The sequence below is a fragment of the Ptychodera flava genome, chromosome 17 (assembly GCF_041260155.1).
Source record: "Ptychodera flava strain L36383 chromosome 17, AS_Pfla_20210202, whole genome shotgun sequence".
In the NCBI taxonomy this organism is placed as follows: Eukaryota; Metazoa; Hemichordata; class Enteropneusta; family Ptychoderidae; genus Ptychodera; species Ptychodera flava.
The window spans coordinates 12,218,203-12,241,086 of record NC_091944.1 but is presented as its reverse complement, the minus strand read 5'-3'; the positions used below and the strand labels follow the sequence as shown (position 1 = coordinate 12,241,086).

Below are 22,884 nucleotides of genomic sequence, written 5' to 3'. Positions count from 1 at the left end.
TAACATTCCTTTGCAAATTTATAAACCATTTCAAAATAGCACTACCCAAGTTGTATTGATGCAGAACAAGCTATCCGTCCGGCATTTCCTCTAGTAGGGATGGGACAGAGCTGGCGTGTGTATGTAACTAAACGTTTGAATGAGAGGAGAGCTCAGCTCAGCTCAGCTCTACACTTAATTTGCAAACATGTGGTTAAAAGTATTCTTTGTTATGAGAAAATCATACTCACCCCTTATTAGTCTGTACCAAGAGATAATGGCAATTACTAGCAACAACAGCAAAAGCTTTTTGTGTTGTCTCGCCTTTTCTATTACAAATTCAACATAATCCTTAATGCGCGTTCCACTCTGAAGGGGACGAGATGAAAAATAGAGAAGTATGTGCCACGCGTACAATTTAACAATGGCATCGCCCGGTACCTTCTCGTCATTCCCAAAGGGTACTTGACGCATCTCCTTGATAGTAGAATCCATATCATTAGCACATGACTCATGGTCATCTGGCAGCCATGGAAACACATCACCATCCAAAGTTACACCAACGGTATCTGATAATTAAACAACGTAGGGGAAACATTATTTTGATTCGAATGATGCAATGTCTCTTACGTAGAGTGCGCCTCAGAGTCAGATATTTTCACTTTCAAACTTTTCCAATTACTTGCTGATATACCATTTGTGGGGGCTCATTTTAAAACTCTTGGTGCAAGAAAAAATGTAACCGTCTTATTTTTTCGAAAATGGAAAGTTTTATTTGTCTGCATAGAATTCGCACAAGGATGGCTACCAATTTGAATAGCAAATATATATCTTGGTCAATTTTGTTTCTGCAGTACCAAAACTTCAACGCAGACCTCCTACATCTATTCTTGATTTTGAAAGAGAATGGTTAAAAGATTACTTTGCTTCACGAAAATATGAGCTATTATTTAAGTCTTTAAAACCTTTATAAAGGCACACCTATGTATGTATGTATGTATGTATGTATGTATGTATGTATGTATGTATGTATGTATGTATGTATGTATGTATGTATGTATGTATGTATGTATGTATGTATGTATGTATGTATGTATGTATGTATGTATGTATGTATGTATGTATGTATGTATGTATGTATGTATGTATGTATGTATGTATGTGTTTGTGTGCGTGCGCGTGCGCAGGCAGGCAGGCAGGCAGGCAGGTAGGTAGGTAGGTAGGTAGGTAGGTAGGTAGGTAGGTTGGTAGGTAGGTAGATAGGTGTTTGTGTGGGTTTATGTGTTTTACGTGCGTACGTGGGTATGCACCTAAGAACATTTCTGTGTAAGCGAATTTATGTTTGCATTTTCTTGTATTCAATGTTAATGAAGTATTCATTGCAGCTGGGCGTGGGTACGTAAACTGTCGTAGAAAATGAGTAAAATTAATTCTGGATAGATGGCACGACTTATCTATGGTCGTCTAGCTAGCCGCTTGATGGGTGAATGGCGGGACGACGACGCTTGACGATGAATTACGTATTGGTGGATTTCATTGCCAGTATTGTGTCCGCTATTGTGGGTTCTAAAATAGATCACAAGTTTTTACCGTACCTAATTCGTCCTTTAGTATATTTCTAGTGACGGCTCTGTTTTCATTTATTATAGAATAACACTCTTTACAGTGACATGTCAGGACTGCACGGTCAAACAGGGAGTCTTCTCTCCGACTGCGACGAAAGCAAGGTGGGTGTCTTTTCATTACTCCTTTCAGACTGGCAGCTGAAAGTTGTCTTCGGATGGATTCTGTTGAGTTTCTCGTCTGACATACGTTAATCATTGGAAATGCTTTATCGATAAATAACTGAGCCTTCGGTACATTTGTAGGCTGTCGTTTGTAGTTGTAATTAATGTTAGCGTAATTGTATTTTATAATTTCACCGAAGTCTCCCTTTTCATCAACAGAGTCAATGAGAGGATGGTCACGTGCATACTTATCAAATGCACCACCGTCATTCCCGAGTAGGAGGACGCTTGAGTCGTAGTCAATTGTTGGTAGAGATGAAGAAAGTCGAATGAAGTTTTGGATTTCCGACTTCTGTGCTCCATTGAATGAGTTCCATATGGTGAAACACCTCTTCTTCTTAGCGAGCTTATAGGCATTTTCGTCATTGAATTTCCAGGTGGTCATCCAGCTTCTAGCGATCGTCTTGTTTTCTTCTAAGAATTTCGACTGTTCATCGCCGTAAACGACCAGCAAAATTGACTCTAAAAAGGAAATAATTTCATGAAATTTTAATTGCTCGCAAAAATAAAATCAATTGGGTAAAACAAATACATTTATAGTAAAGGCTTAGAGCGCGTGGCATGAAATAAAATTTACTTAGGCTCGTTTTTAAAGTTTAATCGCAATATATACATTTTTCAAACATACTTGTCACATTGTTCCATATGTCGTTCAATTCTGCCCAATGATCGACGTTTGCATCTCTTCGTTCCGGTGTGATCAGAGTCCTTGTTTGTCTTGCATCAATCACAACCACCACCGTTGTGAATTCAATTGGAGCCCATCTGCTGTAAGAAGCACTGTAGTCGTTAATGACGACGTCTTCCAATTTCAAGTCTTCAAGCAGAGATTTTACGTTCGCCGCTGCACCACGAAATGACTCCAATTTGTGAAACACCAACACTCTGTGGCTCTTCATCGTTTAATCTGAAATAAAACACACAGACATCTAGCCTTATCTACTCACAGTAAACTAGTAGTGTTTGTTTATAAGGAATATACCGTGCAATTAAACTTTGTGAATTAGAATTTTGAAGCAATGATGTTATATTCGAAAATATAAAATAAACCCTGGCGTGTTTTCAGAATAAATAATGAAGTGCACGTATCATTTCCCACTAAGATACACACATTACCGTAGGCAGGCAGTGTGTCTGCTATTTCAGCTAAAGTCTATCACCATTTAAATTTATCTTTCTGTTAAACTTTACGACCGATGCTGAACATCTTGTATATGATCTTAAAAACTATCTACTGTTGATTGACCAATCAGAGTGCTCAATTCAGGGTGTTTTATCTACTCGTAAAGCCTTGGTCACCAAATTCCAGAAACGAATGACAGCGCCGTAGTAAAGTACTGTCCAATCAAAGTGAACATGTCATATTCTGTAGACATCTGGTATGTTTTAATGTTCATATTTGGTAACACAGCGGAAACCAGCTGCAATACAAATTCTACTGTGCCCTAGGGCATTTATATAATGTGCCCTAGGGCATTTATAGGATGTTCCATTACATTTGAAGGCTATTTCACAAATAAAAGTTTTAATTCATATCCTAAACATGTTACATTGACAAAGGGGACGGTTGACGTAAACACATTGAAAACGAAAATATATCAGTTAGGGGCGATAGTTTTTAAGTCGGATAAAACCCTCGTACTCGGGCTCTTCTGGTATATAAAGTCCAACCTTACGATAAAATATCTCGGCCTGCGGCCTCGACATTTTATCGATGGGCTGGACTTTATATACCAGAAGAGCCCTCCTACTCGGGCTTTATCCTATACAACAAAATCACAAAGTAAAAAACACTTTAACTTTGTCATGACAGGGATAAATATTTTGAAAAATGTTTTTACATGGCATCTGGACGATAACGGTACACAACCAAGGACGTCTTCTTTCAGTTTGTAAACATATCCAAAATACAAAAAACAACATCACAACATCGCCAAAGCTTTGAGTCAAGAGCTTCTAAGTTAACTAATAGAGAAGATTAGAAGGTAAAAGAATTTTATGGGTTTTCATGATTGTATTCACGTCTAAGATTTTACACTTACTGGTACTACAAGTGCTGAACATAGCAGAGTAGCTAGACCGTGTGGTATACAGTGTGTGACATTTGAACTCTCATTAAACACAGTCAAACCTGCCTGCTCGTTTGAACTCACATCTCGTTCTTGCAGAGTACGTGCCGCAATATTTATCGACCGACAGCAATAATGAAACTGGTTTTATAATTTCGTTTTCAATGCAAAATATTGTGCTTTTTGGTTTTGCGACAACACTTACGCCTTAGTTTCACATTCTTCAATAGTTTAGCTTACCGTTACTTTAAGCCGAAGCGTGGAAACGATGCCAAACGTGAGATTGTAACAAGACCGTATTCTTTCAGAATGTTCCTGCTTGAGTGAACAAGTCGAGGGTCAAAGTGCGTTTATGCGTCACGTGATCGAGCTGCAACTGGAATGAACAGCGTGTTACTTTTCGGAGGTGTTTTGACCTTAGCAACTTCATCGGAAAGTTTTCAACGTAGTAAAATGTCAACACATTCTTAAGGCAATCATTGCTAAAGGTATCGATAACATTACTGTATTTATTGGAGGGCTTTAACTTTGTGGACGTCGTCAAAATAAATGCAGTCGATTTATTATATAAATACAATTGAGTACAACGACCAGATCGCTTGATCGTGAATATACGCCACCTGTCGTTTTCAACGGAATATGTGGGTGTACTGTTCGTTGCGGTGATCTCGCGATTTCAGAGTATACGAGCACGACCTTAAACCTAATGAATCATAAATTACACTTTACGGTAAGATATCCGTGACGCGTAACCGTATTTCTTATATCTATAAAAGTAAGTTATTGACATTCCTGATAAGAACGGTTTTGATTGGTTACCTTACGCCGTTGAAGGGAATCAGAAACACAATAAAATAATACCACTCTCTTCTAAAGAGCAGTGAAAACTCGTTGCACGTTCTTCTACTTTGAAACGAAAGTCTTGTTGCATTTTTAAAACTAGACAAGGATTTGCAATTCGAATAAATTAATATTTGGATTCTTCCAAGGAGATTGACAATGTCAGCCATAAAAATAGTATCAAAGAAGTCTGGTGAAGGCTAATGTCAACAACGATGATTATTATGATCTTATTTGGTGCCCTTCAATTCCACGATGCACGCTTCATTTCTAAACAAATGGAAGTATGCATCTTTGTAGTAATAACTCGTTTTCTGAGGCTCATAAAATTCATTTTTAAGAGCTAAAAAGAGGTCATTTTCGTCATGTTGGCATATCATGGTTCCGTGACGATCAATTTTAGTTATTCTTTGATTTCAACTTTCCTCTTGTGTTTACACCTTTCTGATAAGTACTATTCTCGATTATTAAAAAGCATATAATTCCTCAGCTGGTCAGTGTTCAACGTCTGGCATTTTACTTTAGCCATCAGTGTTTTATGCCTGACTCTCATAAGTCAGGGTAGCTGCAGACTGAGGCAGGTCGAACAAGTACGAGAAAATTTACGAGTCGGGTTCGTGTCAAAGTTAACCCGATTCACATCATCACTTAACTGTTAAGTTAACAGGAAACGAAACCTTCATTGGAACTCTCAGCATGATTATTAGAAAAGAAAAGAGGGAATGTTGAAATTGACACTGATAGCGACTTATGCTTGGTCTAATCTGCGTTATAGTCTGGAAAATGTATGTTTGATAATTCAAATTGATCTCTTCGAAACTAGTTTTACTAAAACTGTACTCGATCGTAAGTCATTTACGTTGCGTAGCAATGTTATTGAATAAACATTAAAACAAACAAACAAATAAACAAACAAACAAACAAACAAACAAACATACAAACAAAACAAAATATTGCGTGGATAATGTCGAAAGCCTAAACCTCAAAGGAGAGAACGACTACTCAGCCCAGTACAGAAGCTAAGCCACAAAACCATCTAACTCCGCGGAATGGATTTCGAATGTATGAGTAAAAGTTAAAGGTTGAGAGAATTCTTTACCGACTCCAAAACGAAAGAGGTTGCCAATAACGATTTCCTTAATCCCACTATCGGTTCTTTGATGCACAGATCTTTTGAAGCATATTTAATGTGTAATACTTCCGTTTTAGTAATTGCTCTGTGCAAATAATCTTCGTCTAGATAACATCTATGTAACTATTCAGCATATTGGATTTTTACCAGTCAACACCCAATTCATAGGACACAAATACAACCGCCAATAAGTCTCAGTAAAATAGCTTGCTGCATAAGATGGGTCACATTGTTCACTGTCATTTTGTAATCTTGTAACTTCACGAATACACCTTTGATTTCAATATCTGTCTTTATCTATGCATGGCTAGTCGTTGCTTGAGTAGATTTCGTTTGTATCGCAGACCGAAATTCATTACTATCATCATCATGTGAGTATTGTCCTTTTTGCTTGTACTCAGAAAATAATCTACCATGATAATGAAAGTTCCGATTCGTGCTAAGTGCTGCTTCTGTATGACACCATGTATAATCTTGCTAAAACTTCATGATAGCAAGGTTAACATTCAAACGTATTTAATACTACATTGCGGTCAAATTAAAAGAACAACGTTAAAGTCTAATTTAAAAATACAGCGTCTATATATGTTTGCAGTAATTTGACACTATTCACCACTGACTGAAGAAGAGATAATTTATGCCTCAGTTATGCTGTCGACTTTAAAACATGGTAACATTCTTCATAAAGAAATATCATTCAATTTACTGAAAAAACAAGTGATAATTCATACAGTATTGACAACGTGTATCACATTTGATATTGGTTGCCATGATACCTATGTTATGACAATCGATACCTTAAGTAAACTAAACTGAACAAAATGGATGGTCTGGTGAGTTTCTTTAGTTTTTAATCGATATTCGTTTTTGGTCAGATAACAGTCTCGATGATTTAGCAGTTCAAATACCTTAAAATTAATTGCCTAATTTCTTTTTGCACATTGCTGTGATGAATGATTGAATGGATGAATATCGATAAATCTACTTTTTAATGCGACCTTTGAAAGACCGTATACCAAGGATTATGATGGAAATTTCATTTTGTGACCTTTTCACTATTGTATTAATTAGAGAGTCGAAAGTTAAAGTAAAAGCAGATCAAGAAATTTTAGTGTATATTTTGATTTTAAAAATTGGAATCCGCATATCATCAGGATGGTTTTATCTGTACACCCAGAACTGAATCAAAGAATCGAAATATAGATGAGACTTTTAACCTAAACAGCTTTTTAAAAAGAGGTTCAAGTTTTCATGAGACAGTACGTTAAAAACTCCCCAGAATAACCTCCTCTTCTATTTATTTAAATTTTCTAATATGCCTGAGTTCAATTTGAAACATTGCTCAATCCCCTTCTTAATTTGCTTATCCCCTATTTTATAATATTGAGGACCGTGATTCCATTATCAAAGTCTCTTTCGATTAAAACTGTCTTTGCTTAATATGCATTACAAGCCTGTGCCCTGAGTAAATTACTTGTATACCGCAGAGAGAATCTATATTACTGTTATCATAATAATGTTGGTTTTTTTGTGATAGAATCTAAAAGTCTTTTCCCATCTCTATCCTTGGCAATAGCTCGGTCTAATATTCAAATATAACACGATTGGAACTGATTTTGGATAATTGGATCTTTTTTTTTTCAAATTTCTCAAAATTGTTAAGTGCCCCACAGCTTAATGTTACAATATTGCAAATTACTAATAAAAAACAAGTGTATTGCTCAGAAAGAAAAGCAGATGAGCTTATATTTCCAGATTTAACCCATATTACTTCACTATCCAATTATCTCAAAGTAGTTCCAATCGTGTTACATATGAAAACTATATTTCAGTTAAATTAAAATTGCTACTTCAAACATTAAGTTAAAGGTAAGATGTCTCCCCGCAAAAAGTCCTTATGGACAGTTCACTGGATTCATCAAGTTTGTTTTCTAACATCCCTTCCGTCCAGTAACCACAGTTCGACATATCAGTGTCAACATGTACCAGGTTTTATATTGGTTTCCATGGTATCAATGTTTTGACAATGCATACAGAGTACATTCAAAGTACCGAACAAAATGGCGTCGGTAGCCCTATAGCTCGGCGTCAACAGAGTACATCGCTATGAGCAACTTAAATAAATCATGGCAGCTGTTGACAGGAAAATGGTGAATTTACATCGAGAGATATATAAAACGAGTGCGAGTCAAAAATGGCATGTAAAGCTCGGCATATATATATGCTTTCAGATGCTCAATTAGGGTCTTCGGATTAGATTAAGCGCTACCTGTGATAAACGTTTACCAATCCTGCTTTCAATTTGCTTACTTGCTCGTACTCTAAGAGGAATTTAAATTGCGAAAAGTACTCATTTTTTTGTATTCGTTATCGCTATATGCATGCAATCTCTGTCTGTCTTTGCTGGAGAAATTTTCTATCTTTGCTGGAGAGCTCTATATAACTATTTACTATATTGTATCATTCCTTGGCAGGCGGCAGAAGTTGCAACTGAAAAATGACCTGAGGGCAGCGCTGCCCTCAGAGCAGCTCACTGCATGGAAACCCAATAATTCAGATAAATTCACATTGATGAGTTGCCTGTATTATAGTGTAGTACACGTGAATTCACATGAATCCACATGAATACAGGCTTGCTGAATACAAAAAATGGATTCTTGACTGTATTCACCTGTATATGCACTCTTCAGCTAAAATACAGGCAATAATCCATGTTAATACAGTAAGTATTATAGGGTTTTTATGCAGTGGCTCAGAACGGAGTAAACATGTGCACAACATTCAATGACGTCACAAATTATTTTAAAAAAGTCCCAGTCCGCGTATAAGCGAGAGCAAGTACCCAATGCCTGTCCAGCATGTCTGCCCTGAGGGCAGCTCTGATATACCCTATGCAATGCTGTAAAGATTAGAAATGTACGTCTGCCCTCATGGAAGCTCGTATATATTGCCGCCCACGGGGCAGATTAATAGATAGAATAGGAAATCTATGTCTGCCCTGAGGGTAACTCTGGTTTATTGCCCTCCACGGGGCAGATTGGTATATATACACTTATGCCATGCTGTAAGGATAGGACTGTGTCAGCCCTGAGGGCAGCTCTGATATTTTGCTGCCCTCAGCGCAGATAGGTAGATAGGAGAGGGAATTTATGTCTGCCCTGAGGGTAGCTCTGATATATTACTGCCCTCAGGGCAGATTATTAGACAGGGTAAGAAATGTATGTCTGCCCTGAGGGCAGCTCTGATAGTTTGCTGCCTTCAGGGCAGATTGGTAGATATGATAGGAAATGTATGTCTGCCCTGAGGGAAGCTCTGGCATATTGCTGCCCTCAGGGCAGGTTGATAGAAATACCCTATACATATTGCGCTGAAAAGATATGAAATGTCTGTCTGCCCTGAGGGCAGCTCATATATTTTGCTTCCCCCGGGGCAGCTTGGTAAGCGGACTTGGACTATTTTCAAATAATTTGTATTGTCATTGAATGCTGTGCACATACATGTTTACTCTGCTGTTAGCTGCCGTTAGGGCAGCCCTGCCCTCAGGTCATTTTTCAGTTGCAACTTCTGCCGCCTGTGAGGTGACATTGATCTCTGATCCACTCACTACATGACCCCCTACGTTAATAATTTTTCTTAATACGGGCATTTAAGTCACGCAGGCGGCAGTAGTTGCTACTAAAAAGTGACCTGAGGGCAGGTCAGAGCAGAGTAAACATGTGCACGGCATTCAATGACGTCACTGAGGAACTGTGTTTCTGCCCTGAGGGCAGCTCAGATATATTGCTGCCCTGAGGGCAGATTGGTAGATAGAATAGGATAAGAAATGTATGTCTGCCCTGAGGCCAGCTCTGATATATTGCTGCCCCTAGGGCAGATCGATAGATATACAATTATGCAATGGTGTGTGAGCGTAGAGTATATATGTCTGCTCCGAAGCAGTTCAGCTATATTGCTGCTTTCAGGACAGATTGGTAGATATACACTATGTAATGCTGTAAGAATAGGAAACGTATGTCTGCCCTGAGGGCAGTTCTGATATATTGCGGACACACGTTTCCTACCCTTAAAATATTACATAGTGTATATCTACCGATCTGCCCTGAGGCCAGCAATATCTGAGCTGCCCTCAGGGCAGACATACATAGTGACGACATTGGATGTTGTGCATGTGTTTACTCCTCTCAGAACTATTCATTTTTCAGTTGCAACTTTTGCCGCCTGCTCATTCCTTGCCAACATACCGTCATAAGATACAAATGTAATAGCAAAGGCATACGGCCTCTTGTTAAGATAGATCGTTTTGTAAATATGTACTTTATAATGGCCGATTTTGATAATTGTAACCTTTGATTACAATAACTCATGATTGCCTATTCATGATAACTCTTAGCCTTGATTCCGTGTGTGTAGCAGACAAAATTTCCTCTACTGTCATTATTATATATTTTTCGTTTTTTGTTTGAAAACAAAAAAAATAATCTTAGACTCTTTTCGACAACGCCCATGAAAATGCAAAGGTGCCGAGTGAAGTTCATTGTTTCGCAATATATACAATTTTTGCTTAAATCTTCCTGCAACTTTATAAATGCCGATCAAACTTTTTTAGTAGTATAACTATATTGCGGTCAAATTAACTGCAGAATAACAAATTTAATGTCAGCGTAAGTAGTCTCCAACCAAAAATGTCCTTATCGACAGAGTGTTGCACTCTTGTAATGTCTTACCGAATCTTATGCAGAGCAAAATTAAAAGGGGGAATTAAAATTGTCGAGTGTGAAATTAAAATTATCGAGTGTGACTATATTGATTTCGAAAGTAACAGTCATATTCAGTTCGCTCATTCGCCACAACCGGCAAGTTTTTCTGGGAAGTGTAGAGGTTTTTCAAGCAAATGTACCGTGTAATACTTTCATTTTAGTAATTGCTGAGTGCAAGCAGTCTTTGCCTAAATTGCACGATGAATAATTTATTTGGCAACCCCAAAAGGCAACCCAAGAAATATAACATTTTTTGCTGGTTTTATAGTTCACCTTGTAAAATCCTGCGTAGTCTCTAGGACTGTTATTCCAATATGGAATACCTTATACGATTTCAATAATCTGAGAAAAATATTTATCTACCAGATGGTACCATCCTTGCGAACACGCCGTCATAAGCTGATAAAACCATAAACCAGTCTAAACACAGTAAATCGTCTGCAGTAAATAATATGTGGCACTGTGTTATCCTTTTTTTACAATATTTAGGATTGTAATTCAATTATTAAAGTCTCTTTAGATCTAAACTGCCTTTGCTTATGCATCACACGCCTGTGCCTGAGTAGATTACTTGTATACCGCAGAGAGAATATATTACTGTTATCATAATAATGTTTTTTGTTTTGTTATAGAATACAAAATTGTTTTGCTTTTTCCGTCTTCATCCTAGGCAATAGCTAGGTCTAATATTCGAACGTATGAAAACTATATTTCAACCAAATTAAAATTACAACTTTAAACATTAATTTAAAGGTAAGATGTCTCTCCAGAAGCCCCCACAAAAGTCCTTATGGATGGACACAAATTACAGGGGGGGGGGGGGGCCGGTGTTTTCGAAACACCGCTGCGTCAAAAATAGTGACCCTTCAAAAGTTCGTGCACAAAAATTAGTGACCCTCCCCCTTATCCGTGCATGAAAATAAATGACCCTCCCCTGTTACTCAATACCCCCCAACAAAACCCGCAATGTATTCAAGACCCCCTTCTGACTTGCTATACTTTGAAATCCCCCCAAAAGGAAGGCAAAATGTGGCTGATATAACGCTTTGTCCAAAAAATTTCAAATCATATGTGTGTGATAATTCATGTAATGTGTACTTTGTTGAAGTGGCAGGTAAAAAGTGCATACGTGTACAAACAATGTAATTTTTAGATTTCATCGATAATGTTGATTCACCATACATGGGAGTCTATGTCAAAACTGTAAAAAAATTCTTTCAAAATTAATAATATGCACTTTTTGTGCATATATGGACCCTGAATAATTGACATAATTGTACTGGATTAGAAGAGGGTGGTAACACGTGCATCTGTGTACAAGAACTTTGTTTTTGGAAATTTGCATAAAAAGTTCATCCATCATACATTGTAGTCTATGACAAAAGTAAGAATAACTGTTTTAAAATACAAAACTTGGCAAATCTGTCTATTTATGTACACTCGATTATTGGTATAAATGTTCATGATTAGACTACAGTGGTTTCAAGTCCATGGTTGTGCAAGAAATTTCATTTTGGCATATCACTGAAATGTTGATTCACTATACATGGCAGTCTATGACAAAAACTATTAATAATTTTTTTCCAATACAAAACTTTGTAAATCTGTGCATTTATATACACATAAGTATTAGTATTAATGTTCATGATTAGACCAGAGTGGTTTCACATCCACGGCTGTGCAAAAAATTTGATTTTGGAATTTCACTGAAATGTCGATTCACTATGCATGGCAGTCTATGATGACACTATGGATATTTTTTCCAATACAAAACTAGGTAAATCTGTGCATTTATGTACACCTAATTATTAGTATTAATGTTAATGATTAGACCAGAGTGGTTTCAAGTCCATGGTTGTGCAAGAAATTTGATTTTGGAATTTCACTGAAATGTCGATTCACTATGCATAGCAGTCTATGACAAAACTATGAATATTTTTTTTCCAATACAAAACTAAATAAATCTGTGCATTTATGTACACCTAATTATTAGTATTAATGTTCATGATTAGACCAGAGTGGTTTCAAGCCCATGGTTGTGCAATAAATTTGATTTTGGATTTCACTGAAATGTCCATTCACAATGCATAGCAGTCTATGACAAAACTATGAATATTTTTTTCCAATACAAGACTAAGTAAATCTGTGCATTTATGTACACCTAATTATTAGTATTAATGTTAATGATTAGACCAGAGTGGTTTCAAGTCCATGGTTGTGCAAGAAATTGATTTTGGAATTTCACTGAAATGTCGATTCACTATGCATAGCAGTCTATGAAAAAACTATGAATATTTTTTTCCAATACAAACCTAAGTAAATCTGTGCATTTATGTACACTTAATTATTAGTATTAATGTTAATGATTAGACTAGAGTGGTTTAAAGTCCATGGTTGTGCAAGAAATTTGATTTTGGAATTTCATCGAAATGTTGATCGAAATGTTGATATACATTGTAGGCTATGAGGAAACTACAAATAACTCATAGGTTATCTGATCCTAAATTGTTATTCAAAAGTTGTTCGACCTGAAGCTTCCAGTGTGTTTGATGACATTTTGCACTATTCTGAATAGTTTGTATTCTGTCAATGTCCTAAAAAACTAAAAAATGTACATACAGTGAGATGAACATTTGACACCGACCTATACCTAATGTATTGCCAATGGGAGAATGATATCAAATAAGTGATCTAGCTCCCAAATTGTTATTGAAAGATTCATAATAGGGGACAGTTATGCACAATAGAGGAGTTGGATAAGTAGAAATCATGACAACTTAAATCAATGTGGCTGCTTGGATCATCATTACATTGTTTATTAGACCACAGAGTAACATCATAGACAGAGTGGCAACAGCTATTGTTTAAGCGTGAAGCGGTTACGTAAGCAATCCATGTTTGCATCGCCTCACGAAGCTCTAGGCTCTCTTTTCCGAAGAGTGCCGACCATGCACCTTCGGTAATTTTCGGATTTTCACCAATTGTTAAGCGAAAGTATGTTCGACAAAGTTTGTGTTGTTGTTGTCGTGTGGTTGATCGGAATTGACGTGCTGGCAAAAACGGGAGTGTTTTGAGCTTCAGGAAAGTGGGTTTTACCGTTTTAAAAATTCCTCTCATATTTTTATGAATATATAATGAGTGTATTTGAACCAAATTTGAAAGTCTTTTATCAATACTGTCTGGTTTTACTCAATGGCTTACGGTCAGTCATACCGTCTTTTACACGTGCGTCAAGAAAGGACATGTTTATGAAACTGCTGGCGTGTTATGTTTGATTGGCGTGAAGCAGTGTTTCTGGCCTGAGAGCTCACAAAGTAACTATGGTTGCTACGCGACTGGCAGTACGATGCCATCTCGTCGTATGTTTCGCATAATCTCGTGTAATTATCAACCACAAACAAAGCCTCCAAAAAGTTTAACACCTTTGAAGCTCATTTTAATATGGAAAGCCAATAGTCTACCGAGAAAACCATGGAACAAAAGGCATGCAAGTGTTGCCACTCTGTCTATGTTACTCTGTGATTAGACCCTTAAAGTTGCGCCCGAAGGGCGCGCCGAAAATTGAAATGGCAGAAAATGAAAGTGCCAGGAGGTATTTTTTCATTTTTCAGTATTCCATATCTTCAATACGTGCACATGCAGGTTCAGCTTTGATGCATAAAAAAGGTGACCCTCCCCCATAGGCATACACAAATTTTTATAACCCTTCAAAAATGCTTGCGTGAAAAATGGCGACCCACCCCCAAAAAAACACCGGCCACTCCCCCTGTAATTTGTGTCCAGTCTCTTATGGACGGTTTACTGGATTGTCAACTTAGTTTTGTGGAAACATCTCTTCCGTCCAGTAACCCCAGTTAGACATATCAGTGTCAACATGTACCAGGTTTGATATTGGTTTCCATGGTATCAATGTTTTGACAATGCATAAAGATTAACTAAATGGCGCCAATAGCGTCGTAGCTCGGCGTCAACAGAGTACGTCGCTATCAGTAACTTAAATAAATCATGGGATCTGCAGACTGGAAATCGGTGACCTTACACGACAGATATATAAAACGAATGCGTAGAAAAGATGAGAATACATAAGTAAAGGTTAAAGGTTAACAACATTCTTTACTGACAACAGATGGCAGGCGAAACAACGAATTTCAAAAGTCGACATTCGGTTCCATGAAGCATTGCTGTTCAGAAGCATATTTAATGTGCAGTATTTTCGTTTTAGTAATCGCTAATCACGTAATCTCCGTCTGTATCTGCTGGAGAAATCCATGGACTATCTACAATATTGTATCATTCGTTGAAAACAATCGTCATCAGATTCAAATATAAACGTTAATGAAGAGTAGCAAAATTACATAGTCTGCTGTTAAGATGGGTAGCTGGTAAATGACTACTTTACAACGGCCAATCTTGATAATTGTAACCTCATGGTTATGCAAATTTTGCAATAACCTGTGTTTATCTAAGTCTATGCCAGAAAAGATAGCGTGTTTGTCGAAGACAAAAATTCCATTTCTGTCATCATCATACATTTTTTCGTTTTTGCTCGAAAACAACCAACAACAATAAACAAACAAACAAACAAACAAACCGAAATCGTTTTCGGCCAACGCCTGTTGTACTGATTGAATGTTCGTGTTGCACCACATATTGATTTTGTGCATGAATCTTACTGAAATCATTGAATACTGGTTGTTAGGTTTGTAAAATGGTTATTTCACATAACCGCCTCGCAGGTCGAAGTGGGTTTTATTCTCATAAATATATATCAACCCCGCCTTCATCTTAATGGTTTTCATCATCAAATCATGCCGATTTGTATAGCGTAAATCTAAACTGAAAGAAATATAGCGTCAATATTCTCAACAACTATCGAGAATGACGATTCTTCCTTTAGACAATTTATTTCAGTAAAGACACCTACCGAGCAGTTCACCAGCAAGAAGGAAAGTTGAATTGCATAGAAAGGTTAAAGGGTGATGGAGTTCTTTAACTTCTGAATCTGGTAAAGGTGACAAACAACTATTTACCCGAACCAACATGTTTTTCTACGAAATATAGTTGTTTTCGAAGCAAATATTCCGCGCAATACTTTCATTTCAGTAACTGCCGAGTGCAAGCAGTCTCTGCCTTAATTGCAGGATAAATAATTTATTTCGCCGTCGTTTACCTGCCAACACTGATGATAAGATAGGTCACATCGTGAACCCTACTGCATATTCTTGCGGACTGCAATTTCAACGCGGAGTACATCATTCGATTTCAGTAACTGTTCTTCCTCTGAGTATAGACAATCTTTGGCAAAGTGGATTCTATTTGCACCTCAGACTGGATTGACATTATCATATTATGTACAGAGTTTCGTTTTCGGTCACAGACTAGACTGTTTGGCATTCAACATGGTAAAGCAAATCAATATCAATTGGGGCACCACTCATTACATTATATGATATATCTCTCATAAACTTCATTTGACTTTATTCTTGTCAGACTTAATATTCGAACTTTATATAATCTATATCGAAGACATGTTATGAGTTTACAAAATTTAACTGTAATTTACAATTTCTTAACTGGGTTCACCCGACTCAATAGATTGCTTTTTAACACTGTGAATGGTACACTAAAGCTGTTATGATATGACAATACCCTTTCAATTCAGGAGTAGTCATTGATAATGCCAACAAGTCCTTCAGAGTGTGGACCATTGTAGATTGCAGAATTATGAAATATTGTGGGCAATGACCGTGAAGACTTATTTAGTCATTTCATTCCTATAGAATTGTAACCATCAACATTTTCGATTCTCTTCTGCCAACCAGCATATATTGGCTCATTACTGACAATGTGTTCAGCTTCAGACAATGGAGGCTTCGCCGTCCCTCAACATATTTACACCAAAAGATAAACAATATGGCGGCCACAAACTAGGTAATCTTTCAAAACGAATTGCACAAACGGTCACTGCGCGACCGGTAGACAACTGAATCAGATGTCGCAAAGATAGCAAACTACCAGTCACCATACATCCAAATAATTTGGTTTACGTAAGACGAGGGTAAAGGCTACTTTTACTGTAAACAGAATACTGCAAGATGACAAAAACTCATTTCTTTGACGTAACTTGCAGTTCTACGAAGTGTGTTTATCTCAGAGGCATAATTATTACGACATACTTTCATTTCAGCGATATATATTCTGGAGATAACAAGTATTCAATCTACGTCTGTCTTACATGTTACAAAATATCTAAAAAACACTTTCATAGGATATACGGGTAATGATAAATGACATTCAAATTATGTTTCCTGTTTAGTAGTTCACATTTTAAACTACTGCTATGATGACCTGAAAATTGCATTAACTGCTAGAAAATAGCGTCATTTAATTTTAGCAGCCTCTGTACACATTTCATCTTGAAGGTCAACGGTATTGCTTGTAGAAGACAGCAAAGGTTATACACTTAATGATTTTGTCGAACCGACCTACGGCTCCACAAAGCATCGTTGTTCGGCATACTTATTAATGTGTTATACATTCATTTCAGTAATCACTGTGCAAGCAATCTTAGTCTGTATTTTCCTTTAAAAACGCAATACTGTCAGCATGTTTTATCTTTGCGATCTAAGCCTGCTTGAAGTTGACAAATAGCGAACATAAAGTTGCAGTCATAAAAAATTACCACATTGACTCATGGACGTAATATTGTCTAACGCAAGGATCAGTGTCTCTGTGTCTTTCAGTGATACCGTAGGTGTTCTAGTGCTGTTAGTCTTTCTTTAATGCAAAATGGTCGGCCCTTTAGGGGCACTTGTTCCGTAGTACATGATCTCCTCCTATGGTGACCCACACCAGACGACTGACCTACTTACGGGTCGCAGAGCTGTCAAGGATGTCCATTTTGTAAGCTAAGGGAGCGTTCAGTTTTTACGGCCTGGGGGGGGGGGCGGCAAAATCTTGTCGCCGGTGTTCAAAAAAATATAGACCCTCTGCATTTTTCGTGAAAAAAAGATGACCCCCCCTTTGTCAGACGAAAAAATTTGATGACCCCCCGCTGAAAAATAACCAAAACCCATATGTCAAATTTACCCGCATGGTTTGGATTTGAACTACGGTACGCGGCGCACTTTATTCGTGTAGCAGAGATGCCAGTGCACAAACTTCTCAGCCACATCCATTGAAACGTCTGTTAATTAGGACGACTGTAAGGCAATTTTTAACTTCATTTCCATAGACAACTTATGTCCATGGACATTGTATAAAGTAAACTTTATTGGAGTGGTTCGCCAAAGACAGCCCTCGGTTAAGAGAGTCATGGGCCATTACGTAAAGTCAACTTTTTCTAGTGGGCACTAAAGGTGGCCCGCCGGTAAAGAGGGTCGATCATGGCTATTGCATAAAGTAAACTTTACTGGACAGGGCTGCTGAAGGCGTGCGGCCATTAAGATTGCCATGGGGTATTACATAAAGTCAATTTATTGTAGTGGGCCGCCGCAGGCAGGCGGCCTGCCGGTAAACAGGGTCGATCATGGCCATCGCATGAAGTAAACCTAATTGGAGTGGGTCGCCAAAGGCGTGTGTCCGTTAAGAGGGTCATGGATAATACATAATGTATATTTATTGTAGTGGGCTGCTGAAGGCGGCCTGCCGGTAAAGAGGGTTGATCATGGCCATGGCATAAAGTGAACTTTATTGTTGGTATTATGTTTTTGAAAATGTGGTGACCCTCCCCTTTCCTACCGGTGAAAAAGCGGTGACCCCCCCTTTGCGGATTCCAAAATTACGATGACCCCCCCCTGGATTTTGCCGGCCCCCCGGCCATAAAAACTGAACGGTCCCTAAGTCTCTAAATTATGCAGTGCTTGCTTGACCTGAATGTGCCCTGTGTTGCTTGCTGGGCATTGTCACAATGCAAACAAACGAACAAGCATATGTTACTTTGTGCAGCTTTTCTTTCACTTTGTCTAAGCATAGTGTTATCTCTTGCTGATGATACCTTCTATCCCCCACATGGCCTTAATTGCAATATCAACATTGTTAACAAAGTTTTGCATGTCCGCACACCAACTGACCTAACCTATGACCCATTAGAGCATAGTATGAGTCATGCATGTCTGAGTTGTATTTAAATTACTATTATTTAAGAGGAATGAAACCTAATTCTTATGAAGAAATGAAAGTGAAGGGAATTTTACAAAGCAGAAAGCAGTGCACACGATCATAATTCTTTCGTCGAACTTATGTGATAGTACAATTCGCTTTAGCGTATTTCATTTGTGATGTATGATATAACACGTCTGCTTTCGCTTTGATAAATGTCGGGTTTGGTTTATGAGGTGTTTTTCTGTCAGTAAAATGAAACGATTCAATATTTTGAGCATGATTTGTCGTCCTTTCCTGATAGTAGAAAGTTGTAAGTAAAACATACATCTGCATGAGCGCTGTATGTGCTTTCAAGTACGTAGATAAAAAGCATAATATATTTAGTGTATATTTCCCCGTCAGTCAACACTGTAGGGGATTTAGCGCAATTGTGGATAGAAAATACAACTAACATTATGTAATGAAGACATAAAAAGCATTGATTTGAAACTTTTGAAACTGTGATATACCAAAAGTCAACGACAGTTTTTTTTGTTCGCACAATTTGGCAAGAGGTATAGTTTGACAATGATCTATAATTACATAGAGGAAAACGAAATAAATACGGCGTCGCTTTACGCTTTTAAGGCCTTCACACACAGCGTTTTCTGCGCCTGTTCACTACTCAGACAAGTAGAAACAGCAACGGACTTGTTGACCTACGTATCAGACATTTCTATTAATAGTGAATGGTTAAAGGTCACAGGACATTAATATTGGGTGACTAAAGGTTAGAGGTCATTTGGCAGGAAAACAAACATTTCCTCGAAGTGACGTGTAATTCTACGAAGTCTACTTATCATGTGTCCGAGTAGACTGTACTTTCGTTTCAGCCATTTTTTGCTCACGTGTTCACACACGTGAGCATATGTCGCAGCGATGTCTGTCTGTCTGTCTGTCTGTCTGTCTGTCTGTCTGTTGGTCCGATATCTCAAAAACGGCTCATCAGATCAGAATCACATCTAGTACATAGATTCAGTTAGCAAATGGCAAGAACTGATTAGTTTTTGGTGGGTGTGGCTTGCATACTTTTTGCTAATTTGCATAATTAATGATTTTAGAAAAAACGGATATACATAAAAAAACAACTGCACACAATTTGATGAGATTTGCTACAAATGTTGATCACACCAAGATATATCAGCAGTGGGAACCATTAAGGGGTGACATGAAAGACAGTTGCTTATTTGCATATTTAATGAACTTTCCTAATTAGGGATATATGTCTGATTTGACACGATCAAAATTGACCAAACTTGCTACATGTATTGAAGATACTATGATACAATATTATTGAAAGTCATTTAGCATTTTCTCTTCAGCCAATTTCTAATTTGCATATTTAATGAACTTTCCTAATTAGGGATATATATCTGAATTGACTTGACCAAAGTTGACAAAACTTGCTACATGTATTGGCGATATTATGATACAACATTATTGAAAATCATTAAGCATTTTTACTTCAGCCAATTCCTAATTTACATATTGATGAACTTTGCTAATTAGGGATATATATCTGAAGTGACTGGACCAAAATTTATGAAACTTGCTATATACATTAAAGACACTATGATACAACATTATTGAAAGTCATTTTTTTTCAGCCAATAAGTCATTTAACAGTTTTTTTTCAGCCAATTCAGAATTTGCATATTTAATGAACTTTTCTAATTAGGGATATATATCTGAATTAACTTGATTGTAGTGGTTGAAACTTGCTGTATACATCAAAGATACTGTGATATAACATTATTGAAAGTCAAAAGATAATTTTACTTCGGCCAATTCCTAATTTGCATATTAAATGAATTTTCATAATTAGGGATATATATCTGAATTGACTTGATCAAAATTGATGAAACTTGCTATGTACATTAAAAACACTATAATACAATATTATTGAAAGTCATTAAGCATTTTCTCTTCAGCCAATTCCTAATTTGCATATTTAATGAACTTTCCTAATTAGGGATACATATTATCTGAATTGACTTGACCAAAGTTGACAAAACTTGCTACATATATTGGAGATACTATGATACAACATTATTGAAAATCATAAAGCATTTTTCCTTCAGCCAATTCCTAATTTACATATTTTATGAACTTTGCTTATTAGGGATATATATCTGAATTGACTGGACCAAAGTTGATGAAATTTGCTATATACATTAAAGATACTATGATACAACATTAAGCATTTTTCCTTCAGCCAATTCCTAATTTGCATTTTCAATGATCTTTTCTAATTAGGGATATATACTGGGATTTACTTGATCAAAGTTGGCAAAATATGCTGTGTACATTGATGATTATGTCAGGTTAAAACAATATTGAAAGTCATTTCACATTTTCATGTCAGCTAATTTATAATTTGCATATCTAATGAGCTTTCACAGTTTGGCATATATGGCTTGAAGGACTTGGCTAAAGGTAATTACACTTGCTATATAAAGTGGTGGTACAATGACAGCAGTCAAAGAAGGTATTTTTATTCTAGCTAATTACGTATTTGTATACTTCATGATCTTTTAGAATTAATCGGCGGTGAATATTGTTCATTATGTTGATCATAATACTTTCAATGAAGTTGCAAACATGTGCCAAAGGTTGAAATTTACACATAACTGCAATAATAATGAAACACGTGAGCATTTTCAGTTCATATCTGGTCGACTCTGGTTCAGTGTGAAGGCAAACTCTATAAGACGTATATGCTGAGAAGATGACATTGTCTGTTCATTGACAAAGACAAAATCCAATTCAAGTGATGGAAGACGGAACCAAACGCTAAATATTATAGATTAAAAAATGAAACCAACATTTATCGGAAACTTTCTAAAAGGGTGATATGCTAAAAGTTTTACGAGTTGGACTGATGGGAAATAGGCAACGTTTGACAACAAATATTGTGCCATTTATAGTTTTTTTGTGTATTTTCATATAAAACACCCAAAAAATAACAAACAATATGGCGTCGAGTTATTCTTGTAAGGCCTCCATACACAACAACTACTGCGCCGCCTGTGAACCACTCTGACGGGCAAGACTGCCACGGTCTGATTGACCTTTATACCAAACAGTTCTATGGAGTCATTAATGTTTACAGGACATTTACATTAACTAACCATAGGCTACAGATCATGAGAGTTTCACGCGATAAAAAAACAAACATTTCCTCAAACTGATCAACAATTCTACGAAGAACATATTAGTAGTCTGTCTCGACTTTCGTTTTAGCAAATCTCTACTTTGGATTAGTGAGCACGACCACTCTGTATGCTGCATATACAGATATGCTTGTTTATTGACAAATATTAAACTCCCAAACAGGCTAGGGAGATTTTCGTGATAACATTTTAAGAACCAATTGCCAAATATTATTGAATTTATACATACACTGTATGGACTGAACACTAATCGAAATGCGATAATACAAAAGCCAAAGGCATTCGTATCAGTGGCACTATTATGCAATAGGTGCACTTATTAACAATGCATACTGTGTTGTCTATGTTGTGTACTTGAACAGAAAAACACAACATCAAACAATCTGGCGTCGATGTAATCTTGTAAGATCTCTTTACACAACGACCAATTTGATGTAAAATACTCGGACAAGGCAGAATTTTCTAGGCTGACCTAGATACAAGACATTCACACTAAATGGTTAGAGCTTACGAGACATCGGTTGATTGTTAATTGAGGTGTTGTCAACATTGTCAGGCGTAACAATCAGTTAGTTGTATCATCAGTCACTTTCAAAGAAATCAACTCTGCGAGAGTTGAAACATTGTCTTGCGGGAAGTCAGACGTAGTCAAAACAGCACCACCACGCACGTCTACGTACAGCTGGCTAACTGTACAAGACCTATCACTTACTTTCAGTTGTATTCGTTTTGACTACATCTGATTTGCAATACAATGTTTCAACTTTAGCAGAGTTGATTTCTCTGGGATCGACTGGTATTACCGCTTAGTTGATAATTATCCCTGACAGTGTTGGCAACACCTCAATTCAGACAGTTTGTCTAGTTCGCCTTATGCCAACGGGTTAAAACAAACCACTGTGTATGTATTAACTATGTCAGTTAAAAGTAATTTGGAGTTTCATTTGGAGACAGACAACAAACATTTCCTCGAAGTGTCGTGTAATTCTACGAAGTCTACATATT

At 37.0% G+C, this 22,884-nt stretch overlaps 1 protein-coding gene across 3 annotated transcripts in view; it reads right to left on the bottom strand.

Moving 5' to 3' along the window:
• The window catches only part of LOC139115439 (serine protease inhibitor dipetalogastin-like), a 45,773-nt gene that overhangs the window by 10,863 nt on the left and 12,026 nt on the right, over positions 1–22,884 (bottom strand). For 2 of the 3 annotated variants that reach the window (XM_070677547.1, XM_070677549.1), the window contains exons 1-4: positions 4,076–4,186; positions 2,395–2,673; positions 1,575–2,228; positions 231–548 (exon numbers count right to left, since the gene is read on the bottom strand). In XM_070677547.1, coding sequence (XP_070533648.1) covers positions 231–548; positions 1,575–2,228; positions 2,395–2,665 — 1,243 coding nt within the window. In that variant the 5' untranslated portion in view covers positions 2,666–2,673; positions 4,076–4,186. Of the gene's footprint in view, positions 1–230; positions 549–1,574; positions 2,229–2,394; positions 2,674–4,075; positions 4,187–22,884 lie in introns of those variants that run through there. The other variant, XM_070677548.1, reaches the window with a different exon arrangement.